The 13937-nt window shown below is 44.1% G+C and overlaps 1 protein-coding gene across 1 annotated transcript; it reads left to right on the top strand.

Moving 5' to 3' along the window:
• The first annotated feature begins 4316 nt into the window (after positions 1-4316).
• On the top strand, positions 4317-9093 carry LOC149398058 (Major facilitator superfamily protein). The gene is made up of 6 exons (XM_089615107.1): positions 4317-4490; positions 4616-4718; positions 5903-6120; positions 6477-7024; positions 7546-7889; positions 8371-9093. The coding sequence occupies exons 1-6, from the start codon at positions 4488-4490 to the stop codon at positions 8919-8921; spliced, it is 1767 nt and encodes a 588-aa protein (XP_089471233.1). The 5' UTR covers positions 4317-4487; the 3' UTR covers positions 8922-9093.
• Positions 9094-13937: the final 4844 nt, after the last annotated feature.

The raw sequence follows: 13937 nt of genomic DNA, 5'->3' as shown, positions 1-13937 counted from the left end.
ACACAAGGAACATGTGAGATAATGTGGATACATCAATTACTGACAGAGTTAGGTTTTGACATCACTTTGCCAGCAAAGTTATGGTGAGACAATCAAGCTGCCAATCATATCGCATCCAATCCAGTATTTCACGAGAGAACAAAACACATTGAGATTGATTGTCATTTTGTTTGTGAGAAACTCCAACAAGGCTTGATTTCCACGTCATACGTAAAGACACATGATCAAGTAGGAGATATTTTTACGAAAGCTCTTAATGGAGTTGGCATGATTGATATATATGCTCCAGCTTGAGGGGGAGTGTTAAGATATAGTCTAGAATTGTATAGAATAATCTAGAATAGTGTAGGTTAATAGATATAGTCTAGTATTATATAGAATAATCTAGAATTAGAGATTATAGATAGGTATGGAATATTCTAGATTTAGAATAGTCTAGAAAGTTTTTACTACTCTTTGTATCCCTATATAAAGGGTCTTCCATGGTAATAAGAAGTACAACTTTTTCTCCAAATTCTTTTCAAATTACAATATTCAACATAATAGGACGAAGATCCATATTATTTTACGAATACAGTGTTACAATCTATCAGGAATAAAAAAAACTACTAACAGAGCGCAATTATAAACACTAGTATTGTCTATTGAAACCAACTATCAGTATTGTAAGTCAAAACTCCATTTATAGGTCTCTCTGTCTCCACCATTTTTTTCATTGCTTTTAAAGAAAACACAACAGAAATTCACTAATAAAAAAAGAGAATCTAGTATGTAGTTGGCTAAGTGTTATCCATAGAATTTGGGTGGTGGATGCGAAAAAGAATTAATTGAAGATAATCACAAAATTGATTGTCTCAATAAATTCATTTTTTTATTAACTTAAATATTTTGAAACGTAGTAAATTAACATTCAAATAAATATGAAATATATAAAAAAAAAACTAGTTGATTAAGTGTTATCCATCAACAGAGACACTGGGTGGTGGAAACATAATACATTGAAAGATAACAAATTGATTCCCAAAGTGAATTATTTCAAAACTGCATGATTTTCTCTCTTTTAGTCCATCAAATTGGAAAAACACACTGCATTATTGAGCCAATAGGTTCATTGACGTATTTTTTTTTAAGCATTTGGTGAGAAACAGATGTCCAGGGAGAGTGGTAGGGTATAAGGCCAGAACACCATAGTAGATTTGGATCGGATAAAGCCAATAAAAAAGATTAGAGGTAGTTGTGATTTATGGGAAATGTACAGGCTCTATTTGTTGCTATATATATATATATATATATATATATATATATATATATATATATATATATATATATATTTTAAAATGTAGACTAAGAACCACATGAAATTGTATTAAAACAAATTCAATAACATCACTATGTCAAGACTAGACTTATCTTTAATTTTAGACAAAAATACCCCTAACATCTTATACTTCACGATTTTTTTTCTTGCGATTTCTTGTCCCGATCGTTGTAGGCAACCATTTCCGTTGCTGTAAGCAGAGAAGCATTATCAAATGCACCACTTGAAAAATCAGAAGTTATCAGAGATCATCACCGTCACCATAATTTTAAAGAATTGTATATGCATTGCAAAATGGTATACTGAAAATATATATTTATAGTTTTTATAAATTAAATATATACATATTCTTTGAAAAAAAAATTGAAACATAGTTTTGTCAATTATATATATATATATATATATATATATATATATATATATATATTTACATATAATTTGGCTGCAAATAGTGAGTGGTAAGAATAATAGAGTGAAGAGCTTTGGAGGTTTTTTTTCGGGAGGGGGACCAATATGGATTGTCTGGTTATGGGTTTTAGATATGTATAATAGAAATATATTTAGCTCCTTTTCCGAAATTATGAGCTAGTAAGCCTTGAGCATCTTTTTTCATGTTACATGTCCTGGTGCCCTTATCAAACATTTTGGCCGGTGGGTTTTGTTTATCTATTTATTTTCAAAACTAAAAGAAAAGAAAAAGAAAGAACATAGTGCATGCAATCAATTGGTGGCACGTGTGAGGCGTGCATTAAATATACTTCGCACGTACCAATACGCACGTGCCGGTCACGCGGGACGTGTGGTTGACATTCCCTTCAACACATACATGATCAACTATAGACTTCGCTAGAGAATATAGATATAGGCCAGCAACCATGCAATTTCTATACGTTGCATTGAGTAAGGGTTTACAATGAAATAATATTGGCCTAAAATGTCAACTCTAGTGACCCCACTTTATGTTTGTATTTGTGGGTGATTGATCTCCGTCAATGAAGATACAGATCTTCATTGTCACAATAATGATGAGTCCTTGTATGCACTATGCATATCTATTTTCTCGTCTAAGCTTTAATCATCACAAGTCAATTTGGCCAATATTTGGATCGTATAACTAGTTTTTTTCTTTTTTTACATGACAGTGAAATATTTGACAGCTTCCTATATGTAGTAGTTGAAAGTTCATTTGACAAATTCTAATGGACGTGTGTCAAAATAACCGAGAATATCGTATGACTGACATGTGACCTATTCTTATTTGGAAGATCAGTGACTCAGCAGTGTATATATATATATATATATATATATATATATATATATATATATATAAAGTAAAATTGGTGTTTTATTTTATTTTAATAAAGTCTGCATTGATAGCATGTTAACTTAGAATATATTTCTGTAAAGTGTGACGAAGTTGTTAGTATGCCTTTCTAAAAACTTTACCCTCAGTCCTTTCAAAAAAAAAAAAAAAAAAAAACTTTACCCTCAGTATCACAAGTGATAACCTAGGTAATAAGTAATGTATTACAATAATTTATATTTATATTTTTTTTTATATAAGTATATATTAGGGTTGTATGAATTCAAATCGAACTCAACCACATACATAAGTACTATATTAGTATATTCTTCTTTGGCTGATTCCATTGTGTAACACGTTGGTTCAATAATGTTGATCTAAGCTTAACCGTTCGTTTATACTCAAGGTGTACGCATATTATATCTAACTGATTTTTCTTTTTGCGTCAAATATGTATGTGATTTATGCCATAGAACATTTTTCTAACAAATATAAATTGTTTTATTTTTTGGATGAAATAACAACATATATTCAGAAAGTTGGCATATATTAGGCAAAACATAGAAAAATTGTACATACAAAAGAAAATAATGAAAATGTAACTCCCTAGTAGTCCCTAATCTATACTAGGACGTTATATATACCTTATTTTTAGCTTTCAATTACCACCTCTTACACTAAGTTGACCACATCAACTTTACACCCACTTAGTCCTTTAATGTCGGCACGACCCTTTTCTCTTTGTTTATTTTTTATTTCTTTCCTAATTTTTTACCACTCGACGTACGTGGTTAAAAAAAATAAAAATGAAATTTCATATATGAGACGCGCATATGCATGTGCTTTCTAACTTTTTGTTTGGTTCAAGTCTAAGTAATTTGTGCCACATTTATTTCCATGTCACAAATCACATTTTATTTTTTTCTCTAATTACGTATCAAAGACTACAATGCTTATTTACATGTGCTTCCCAACTCTAATTTGTGCCACATATTTCCAAATCTGTATTCCTTGTCGCAGAATGCATTTTAATTTCTATCTATATCAAATATTACAATGTTTATCCTTTCTATATTTATATAATATGCCAAATATCAATAAGAAGAAAGAGCCAGCAATGCCACGATGTGGAAGAAAATGAAAGGTGGAGGGTATTGCTTGTGGATTGTGGGCCACAAAATGCACTTCCAAGCCCAACCATTGTGTTAAACTTCACAATCTTTCAAAACCGCCCCAGAAATATCAAGAAAATAAAAACCTACCACAAAATAGACAATAGCTCTTACCACAGAATTATAATGAGAGTAATGAAAGATCGAAAGAAAAAAGCCTATTGGTTTGTGTATGTTGAAGATTCCGATCCTTCCCTCTAATCTTTCATCAATCACCATCACATTTTCTAAACATTATTTTTTTTCGTTTTCTATTTTTCTCATCTCATAGAGGAAATATCTTTTTAATTATCAAAAAACATATGTACTCTCAATCAGTCCCAGAACCTTCCACTCATCAATAATGCGATCAACCTAATCTCTATTTCTTTTTATACACGATATAGTTTTAGAGAGAAAATAAAAACATAACAAGCTGTGATATATCTAAAAAAATAAAAAGAACTGTTGTTAGTGGAGGGGTCTCTTTTTTGTTGTGTTCAACATTGATTACACTCTCTTTTACTCTGCCTATATAAAGCCCATTTTGTAGTTCCCATGATAGAGCTAAGTTGTGAGTTGGAAAACAAATCTCAAAGACAAAACACTTATTCCTTTATAGCAACAATATTCCATATATAATATTTGCTATTCTCTTTCTCTTTTACACCATCAAAATCCCTAGTATTTAAATTTAGCAAACAACAATATAAGCATGGTGAGTTATACTTAAGTATTTTCAACTTCAATTATATATTCATTTTCTAGACATTTTCAGCGTTTTATTTTAAACATTTTTTTTTGTTAGCCAAACTTTCTCATTCTTGTGTGTACATTTTTTAGGAAGGAAAAATGAGTTGGACCGTTTCAGATGCGGTGGACTACAAGGGTTTTCCGGCCGATAAGTCAAAAACCGGTGGCTGGTTACCGGCTGCACTTATCCTTGGTATGTTCTTATATACATACGTATATATGTATGTATATATTTATTTGTCAACACTCATATTTATACATACATATATATATATATATATATATATATATAAATATATATATTATTTATACGAATAAGCTCACGAATTTGAATCAAATTCTGTCCATGGAAATAATAATAATTTTTATAAAATATATAATTAATTCCTTCACTGTCTTTATTTTTATTTATTAATTTTTATTGTTTTTTGTTTTGGTTTTCTGTGTGCTTGTTTTGTTTGTTTATATATAACTAGGATTCAGACTCTTGCGTCATGTCATGTGGTCTACGTTGATCATAGATATAGAGTTGAGCTAAGTTGCTTGGTTTGATTACTAACTTGCTAGCCAACAAAGTCCAATGATTTAAATATTAACTATATATTTTGCTACAGTTTATTGATATATATATATAAATATAAAAGTAGGTGTTCCTTTCCTTCATGCTAATAATTTAAGTTCCGAGAATATACCGCATGGGTTACGATGTATCTAAACGATTGTTTTATATTAATGATAGTGGTTATTCTTATTCAAATCTTTAGCACTAATGGTATAATTATTAGTTGGAATCTCGTGAATCTTCACATATCATTAATTCAATAAAGTTACGTTTATAGTCAAACTTAGACACTTGATTTTTTTTTTTACCCTCAGCATATTTATTATATTATTACTTTTTGGGGATCGCTTGTAATTATAAAACTAAGGGAGGACCATCTAAAAAAGGTTATGGTCTATATCTCATGGCTTTTTGTGTTTGTAAAGCTTTCAGAAAAAGGCACAAATATTCTATCTGGATCATTCTATTCAGAAAATGGAATAACATACAAAATCAAAATTATTCCCCTTTTTGCCCATGTTGCTCTGTTGTACTATTCATAAATTGTTATGCTATTTTTTAACCCCACTTTTGATTTTTTAAAATAGTGTCGCTTTCTACTAGATTACGTTGTTCTAACAAATAATTAAACTGCCACTTCACCCATACCTCTAACGTACATATGGTAAAAAAAAAAATCGATACTATAATTTTTATTTTATTTTTAATAACTAGTCTTACCAAATTAATCATCTCGGAAACTTCTAAATCTATGCCATAAAAACTAATCTCTAATTACTTAGTACTAATTATATTATATTATATATGTATTACAGGGATTGAGATGAGCGAGAGGCTTTCAACTATGGGGATTGCTGTGAACTTGGTGACCTATTTGGTTGGAACAATGCACTTGCCGAGTTCAACCTCAGCCAATATTGTCACAGATTTCATGGGAACTTGTTTCCTCTTGTGCTTGCTTGGCGGTTTCCTTGCTGATTCTTTCCTTGGAAGATTTAAGACCATCGCAATATTCGCTGCCATACAAACCCTGGTTAGTTACAACATATTACACATAGATCATCTTAAACATCGCTAAGTTACCGTAACACTTTTACCAAACTATAAACTAAGTGATACACAGCTCAAAAGTACTAATACACGTGCTCAAATAGTATCATATAGCTAAAAAAAAAAAGAAGAGGAAAAACACATGGTACCATACCAATTATTTTAATAGTAATATGAAATTTTTACCAGTTTAGTTATATGTAAATAAATATGTAAATTTGTAACCTAAAAGACTCCTAGGTAGGGTGTTTTTTCTTTTTAGTACTATTTTTGTCCTTCAGCAATATTAACCCTAGCTTGTAATATTTGGCTAAAAAAAAAACTCGAAATTATTATTAGGGCACGTCAACCTTGGCGATATCGACAAAACTCCCACAGCTCCAACCGCCACGGTGCGACCCGACCGCCGGCGAGAATTGCGAGCCGGCGACCGGATTCCAGATGGCGATCCTGTACCTGGCACTTTACCTAATCGCCCTCGGGACGGGGGGCCTGAAATCGAGCGTGTCGGGGTTCGGGACGGACCAGTTCGACGAGAAGGACGAGAAGGAGAAGGCTCAGATGGGCTACTTTTTCCAGAGGTTCTTCTTGCTCATCAGCATCGGGACGTTGCTGGCGGTGACGGTGCTGGTGTACATGCAGGACGAGGTGGGCCGGAGCTGGGCCTACGGGGTTTGCGCGGCCTCGATGCTGGTCTCGATTGTGGTTCTTCTGTCGGGCCTGAAAAGGTATCGCTTCAAGAAGAGCGCCGGAAGCCCGGTTGTTCACGTGTTCCAGGTCGTGGCCGCCGCGTGGAAGAAGAGGAACTTCTCTGGGCCTTTTAGTGTCTCCATGCTCTTTGAGGATACCCCTGAGACCTCCAGGATTGATCACACCCACCAATTTGGGTAATTCATTGATTAAAGTTTTTTTTTTTTTTTTTTTTTTAATAAATTTGTTACAACTTTTGGTAGGTTTTTTTTTTTTTTTTTTGGGTGTGACAAAATGACTACTTTTAGTAACCCTAATATAGTCGGTGTGATAAATTTGTTGCAAATTTTAGTAAGAAAATTAACCATATAATTAGTGATATTTTTAGTTTGTGATCATTCATAAGAAAAAAAGTTATTCATGAAACTAATAAATTATTATTATTAATTAGTGATGATATTTTTTTTGCTACAAATATTTTCTGTTACGATGGATTAATTTATGGTGGGGGAATGTATAGTTTACTAGCTATATCTACAACTTTTGTGAAGGAAAAAATAATTGTGAAAAAGGTATTTTGTTTGGTCATTTGGACGTGAATAAACGTAGTATTTTTAGTATTAGAAATTTAGAATTGTTGCAACAAAAATTATCACAAAAAATTCAAATTCTTTAGTAGTGTATGGAAATGAATAAATATTGATTTTTGGCCTTGTAGGTTCTTGGACAAGGCATCTATAGTGGAACAAGGAGACTTTGAGGTGAACGGGAATGTGTCGACTCGGAATCCATGGAAGCTTTGCTCGGTGACGAAAGTGGAGGAAGTGAAGATGATGATAAGGTTGCTTCCGATATGGGCGACCACCATTCTGTTCTGGACCACTTACGCTCAGATGATCACTTTCTCCGTCGAACAAGCTTCCACCATGGAACGCTCCGTCGGGTCCTTCCAAATCCCGGCCGGCTCTCTCACTGTCTTCTTTGTCGCCGCCATTATGATCACCATTGTTGTCTACGACCGTGTCATCATGCCTCTCTCCAAGAAATGGACTGGCAAACAAGGTATGCTCATATATAAACATTTATGATTTAGTGTAGATGTTCGTGCATATATTATATAAATTAATCACAACATGGATGCATGGTCTAGTAAACTCCACCTTACTTACAAAGCAATTCTATTTGCACAACTTATTATTAGGTCATGATTGAACGTGGTTAACTACCATAGTCTTTATTAATTGAGATTCTAAAATAACGAATTCTAGCTAGTTCTTGACCTGGATAACTAATTTGTATTATATGCATTTATTGATTGACATGATTAGCAACTATAGTCTTAAGTTAAAATTCTCATCCAGTTAGCTCAATTAGGAAGATGTCCTATTTTTTAATATGAAATATGTGACTAGTTTAAAAATTAAAATGATTTTTTTTTTATATCAAATTACTCTATGAGAATGCAATGAAAACTTGTCACGTAGTTCTAGCTAATCTACTTAATCTTTTATAATTATATTTTCTTTCTTTTAATTTCCTATAGGCTTCACAAACCTACAAAGAATCGCGATAGGCCTCGTCTTATCAACCCTAGGAATGGCAGCCGCGGCGGTGACAGAGATGAAGAGGCTCTCGGTGGCTAAATCCACGGCCTCCTCAACAGCCGGAGCGACGCTCCCGATAAGCGTGTTCCTCTTGATCCCACAATTCTTTTTGGTTGGGTCGGGCGAGGCGTTCATATACACGGGTCAGCTCGACTTCTTCATAACTCAGTCCCCAAAGGGAATGAAGACAATGAGCACGGGTTTGTTCCTAACGACGCTCTCTCTCGGCTTCTTCGTGAGCAGCTTCTTGGTTTCGGTGGTGAAGAGGGTCACGGGAAGCCACGACGGCCAAGGCTGGCTCGCCGATGACATCAACCACGGCCGGCTCGATTGCTTCTACGCCCTTCTCACCGTACTGGGCCTCGTCAACTTCGTGGCCTATGTGGTTTGTGCTAAGTGGTACAGAGCCAATAACCCTATGCCCAAACCTGCCTTGCAAATGATCAGTAATGAGAATGAGAATGGAAATGATAATTACGAAAAATGCTAGTCAAGGGTTTATTTTTTAGACATGTAAAATTAAGAAGTGGAATCTTGTAAAACTGCTGATTGGGTTAAGTACGTCTTTGGGGTTTTTGTAATATTGTGTAATTTTTTTTTTTTTCTTTTTTCTTTTTTGTAGCCTATAATGCATGTACAACAATCAGTCGTTTTGGTGTGTTTTTTTTTTTTTTTTTTTTGGAAGCTCTATGATCTCATGAGCTGTAATCTCTGCAATGAAATCATGTTCATCTTTGTCTGTATGTCCTCCGTTTCTTTAATTGTCTGTTTTCGTTCCACTAGTTTGTGGTTATATAACGTCATATTCTAATTAACCACTAGTGTTAAGAAAATTTTATCAATTAATATGATAATAAAATATTAATAATTATGTATAGAACATCATCATTAGCAGGACAGAAATAGAGAAAAAAATAAAGGCCAAAAGATCTAGATCATTTTATATTCTACAAAGACTAATAACCGAGCTCCACTAGCTAGTAAATTAAACAGACATTACATGTAAAGTCATACGTACATATATATATACTAGAGGGGAAACGTGCTTCGCACGTGGGGGAGAGAGAGATAAATCATCGTTCGCCTGGAGGTCGAGCTCGCCGGGGGGTCGAGCTCGCTTGGAGGTCGACCTTGGCCTGGGGGTCGAGCTCGCCTGGAGGTCGAGCTCGCTTGGAGGTCGAGCCTGGCTGGAGGTCGAGCTCGCTTGGAGGTCGAGCTCGCCTGGGGGTCGAGCTTGGCCTGGGGGTCGAGCTCGCCTGGAGGTCGAGCTTGGCCTGGGGGGTCGAGCTCGGCTGGAGGTCTAGCTCGCCTGGCGGTTGGCCTTGGCCTTGAGATCGAGCTCGCCTGGAGGGCGAGCCTGGTCGGAGGTCGAGCTCGCCCGGAAGCCGAGTTCGCCTGGAGGTCGAGCTCGCCTGGGGGGGTCGACCTTGGCCTGGGGATCGAGCTCGCCTGGGGGTCGAGCTTGGCCTGGGGGATCGAGCTCGCATGGAGGTCGAGCTCGCGTGGAGGTCGAGCTCGCTTGGATGGAGGGCGAGCCTGGCTGGAGGTCGAGCTCGCCTGGGGGTCGAGCTTGGCCTGGGAGTCGAGCTCGCTTGGAGGTCGAGCTCGCGTGGAGGTCGAACTCGCTTGGGGATCGAGCTCGCATGGAGGTCGAGCTCGCCTGGATGGGAGGTTGGCTGAAGGGCGAGCCTGGCTGGAGGTCGAGCTCGCCAGGGGGTCGACCTTGGCCTGGGGGTCGAGCTCGCCTGGAGGTCGAGCTTGGCCTGGGGATCGAGCTCGGCTGGAGGTCGAGTTCGCCCGGGGGGTTGGCCTTGGCCTTGAGGTCGAGCTCGCCTGGAGGGCGAGCCTGGTCGGAGGTCGAGCTCGCCTGGAGGGCGAGCCTGGTCGGAGGTCGAGCTCGCCCGGAAGCCGAGTTCGCCTGGAGGTCAAGCTCGCCTGTGGGGGTCGACCTTGGCCTGGGGATCGAGCATGGCTGGAGGTTGAGCTCGCCTGGAAGTCGTGCTCACCTGGAGTTCGAGCTCGCCTGGGGTTCGAGCTTGGCCTGGAAGATCGAGCTCGCATGGAGGTCCAGCTCGCGTGGAGGTCGAGCTCGCTTGGATGAGAGGTTGGCTGGAGGACGAGCCTGGCTGGAGGTCGAGTTCGCCTGGAAGTCGAGCTCGCCTGGGGGTCGAGTTTGGCCTGGGAGTCGAGCTCGCTTGGAGGTCGAGCTCGCGTGGAGGTCGAACTCGCTTGGGGATCGAGCTCGCATGGAGGTCGAGCTCGCCTGGACGAGAGGTTGGCTGATGGGCGAGCCTGGCTGGAGGTCGAGCTCGCTTGGAAGTCGAGCTCGCCTGGAGGTCGAGCTCGCCTGGGGGTCGAGCTCGCCTGGGGGTCGAGATAGCCTGGGGGTCAAGCTCGCCTGGAAGTCGAGCTCGTCTGAAGTTCGAGCTCGCCTGGATGAGAGGTTGGCCAGAGTCGTGCTCGCCTGGAGGGCGAGTTCGCCTGGAGGTCGAGCTCGCGTGGGGGGGTTGACCTTGGCCTGGGGGTCGAGCTCACCTGGAGGTTGAGCTCGCCTGGAAATCGTGCTCGCCTGGAGGTCGAGCTCGCCTGGGGGCGAGGTTGGCCTGGGGGATCGAGCTCGCATGGAGGCCGAGCTCGCGTGGAGGTAGAGCTCGCTTGGATGAGAGGTTGGCTGGAGGTCGAGCTCGCCTCGGGGGGTTGACCTTGGCCTGGGGGTCGAGCTTGCCTGGAGGTTGAGCTCGCCTGGAAGTCGTGCTCGCCTGGAGGTCGAGCTCGCCTGGGGGTCGAGCTTGGCCTGGGGGATCGAGCTCGCATGGAGGTCGAGCTCGCGTGGAGGTAGAGCTCGCTTGGATAAGAGGTTGGCTAGAGGGCGAGCCTGGCTGGAGGTCGAGCTCGCCTGGAAATCGAGCTCGCCTGGGGGTCGAGCTCGCTTGGAGGTCGACCTCGCGTCGAGGTCGAACTCACCTGGGGATCGAGCTCGCATGGAGGTCGAGCTCGCCTGGATGAGAGGTTGGCTGAAGGGCGAGCCTGGCTGGAGGTCGAGCTCGCCAGGGGGTCGACCTTGGCCTAGGGTTCGAGCTCGCCTGGAGGTCGAGCTCGCCGGGGGGGTTGGCCATGGCCTTGAGGTTGAGCTCGCCTGGAGGGCGAGCCTGGTCGGAGGTTGAGCTCGCCCGGAAGCCGAGTTCACCTGGAGGTCGAGCTCTCCTGGGGGGGTCGACCCTGGCCTGGGGATCGAGCTCGGCTGGAGGTTGAGCTCGCCTGGAAGTCGTGCTCGCCTGGAGGTCGAGCTCGCCTGGGGGTCGAGCTTTTCCTGGGGGATCGAGCTCGCATGAAGGTCCAGCTCGCGTGGAGCTTGGATGAGAGGTTGGCTGGAGGACGAGCCTGGCTGGAGGTCGAGTTTGCCTGGAAGTCGAGCTCACCTAGGGGTCGAGCTTGGCCTGGGGGTCGAGCTCGCTTGGAGGTCGAGCTCGCGTGGAGGTCGAACTCGCTTGGGGATCGAGCTCGCATGGAGGTCGAGCTCGTCTGGATGAGAGGTTGGCTGAAGGGCGAGCCTGGCTGGAGGTTAAGCTCGCTTGGAAGTCGAGCTCGCCTGGAGGTTGAGCTTGCCTGGAGGTCTAGCTCGCCTCGGGGTCGAGCTCGCCTGGGGGTCGAGATAGCCTGGGGGTCGAGCTGGCCTGGAAGTCGAGCTCGTCTGAAGATCGAGCTCGCCTGGATGAGAGGTTGGCCTTGGCCTTGAGATCGATCTCACCTGGAGGGCGAGCCTGGTCGGAGGTCGAGCTCGCCCGGAAGCCGAGTTCGCCTGGAGGTCGAGCTCGCCTGGGGGGGTCGACCTTGGCCTAGGGATCGAGCTCGCCTGGAGGCCGAGCTCGCCTGGGGGTCGAGCTTGGCCTGGGGGATTGAGCTCGCATGGAGGTCTAGCTCACGTGGAGGTCGAGCTCGCTTGGATGAGAGGTTGGATGGAGGGCGAGCCTGGCTGGAGGTCGAGCTCGCCTGGGGGTCGAGCTTGGCCTGGGGGTCGAGCTCGCTTGGAGGTCGAGCTCGCGTGGAGGTCGAACTCGCTTGGGGATCGAGCTCGCATGGAGGTCGAGCTCGCCTGGATGGGAGGTTGGCTGAAGGGCGAGCCTGGCTGGAGGTCGAGCTCGCCAGGGGGTCGACCTTGGCCTCGGGGTCGAGCTCGCCTGGAGGTCGAGCTTGGCCTGGGGATCGAGCTCGGCTGGAGGTCGAGTTCGCCTGGGGGGTTGGCCTTGGCCTTGAGGTCGAGCTCGCCTGGAGGGCGAGCCTGGTCGGAGGTCGAGCTCGCCCGGAAGCCGAGTTCGCCTGGAGGTCAAGCTCGCCTGAGGGGGTCGACCTTGGCCTGGGGATCGAGCATGGCTGAAGGTTGAGCTCGCCTGGAAGTCGTGCTCACCTGGAGTTCGAGCTCGCCTGGGGTTCGAGCTTGGCCTGGAAGATCGAGCTCGCATGGAGGTCCAGCTCGCGTGGAGGTCGAGCTCGCTTGGATGAGAGGTTGGCTGGAGGACGAGCCTGGCTGGAGGTCGAGTTCGCCTGGAAGTCGAGCTCGCCTGGGGGTCGAGTTTGGCCTGGGGGTCGAGCTCGCTTGGAGGTCGAGCTCGCGTGGAGGTCGAACTCGCTTGGGGATCGAGCTCGCATGGAGGTCGAGCTCGCCTGGACGAGAGGTTGGCTGAAGGGCGAGCCTGGCTGGAGGTCGAGCTCGCTTGGAAGTCGAGCTCGCCTGGAGGTCGAGCTCGCCTGGGGGTCGAGCTCGCCTGGGGGTCGAGATAGCCTGGGGGTCAAGCTCGCCTGGAAGTCGAGCTCGTCTGAAGTTCGAGCTCGCCTGGATGAGAGGTTGGCCAGAGTCGTGCTCGCCTGGACGGCGAGTTCGCCTGGAGGTCGAGCTCGCGTGGGGGGGTTGACCTTGGCCTGGGGGTCGAGCTCACCTGGAGGTTGAGCTCGCCTGGAAGTCGTGCTCGCCTGGAGGTCGAGCTTGCCTGGGGGCGAGGTTGGCCTGGGGGATCGAGCTCGCATGGAGGCCGAGCTCGCGTGGAGGTAGAGCTCGCTTGGATGAGAGGTTGGCTGGAGGTTGAGCTCGCCTCGGGGGGTTGACCTTGGCCTGGGGGTCGAGCTTGCCTGGAGGTTGAGCTCGCCTGGAAGTCGTGCTCGCCTGGAGGTCGAGCTCGCCTGGGGGTCGAGCTTGGCCTGGGGGATCGAGCTCGTATGGAGGTCGAGCTCGCGTGGAGGTAGAGCTCGCTTGGATGAGAGGTTGGCTAGAGGGCGAGCCTGGCTGGAGGTCGAGCTCGCCTGGAAATCGAGCTCGCCTGGGGGTCGAGCTCGCTTGGAGGTCGACCTCGCGTGGAGGTCGAACTCACTTGGGGATCGAGCTCGCATGGAGGTCGAGCTCGCCTGGATGAGAGGTTGGCTGAAGGGCGAGCCTGGCTGGAGGTCGAGCTCGCCAGGGGGTCGACCTTGGCCTGGGGTTCGAGCTCGCCTGGAGGTCGAGCTCGCCGGGGGG

Source organism: Urtica dioica, chromosome 5 (genome assembly GCF_054948205.1).
Source record: "Urtica dioica subsp. dioica isolate 48M chromosome 5, U.dioica_male_clone48M_v1_H2, whole genome shotgun sequence".
In the NCBI taxonomy this organism is placed as follows: domain Eukaryota; kingdom Viridiplantae; phylum Streptophyta; class Magnoliopsida; order Rosales; family Urticaceae; genus Urtica; species Urtica dioica.
The sequence above is the reverse complement of the archived record's forward strand: the minus strand, read 5'-3'. Positions and strand labels throughout refer to the sequence as shown.

Bases quoted from the DNA above. Each gene is read 5' to 3' on its own strand.
- LOC149398058 (XM_089615107.1), top strand. The intron at 4,719-5,902 runs GTATGTTCTTAT...TATGTATTACAG, and splicing joins ACCGGCTGCACTTATCCTTG to GGATTGAGATGAGCGAGAGG. The intron at 6,121-6,476 runs GTTAGTTACAAC...AATTATTATTAG, and splicing joins TCGCTGCCATACAAACCCTG to GGCACGTCAACCTTGGCGAT.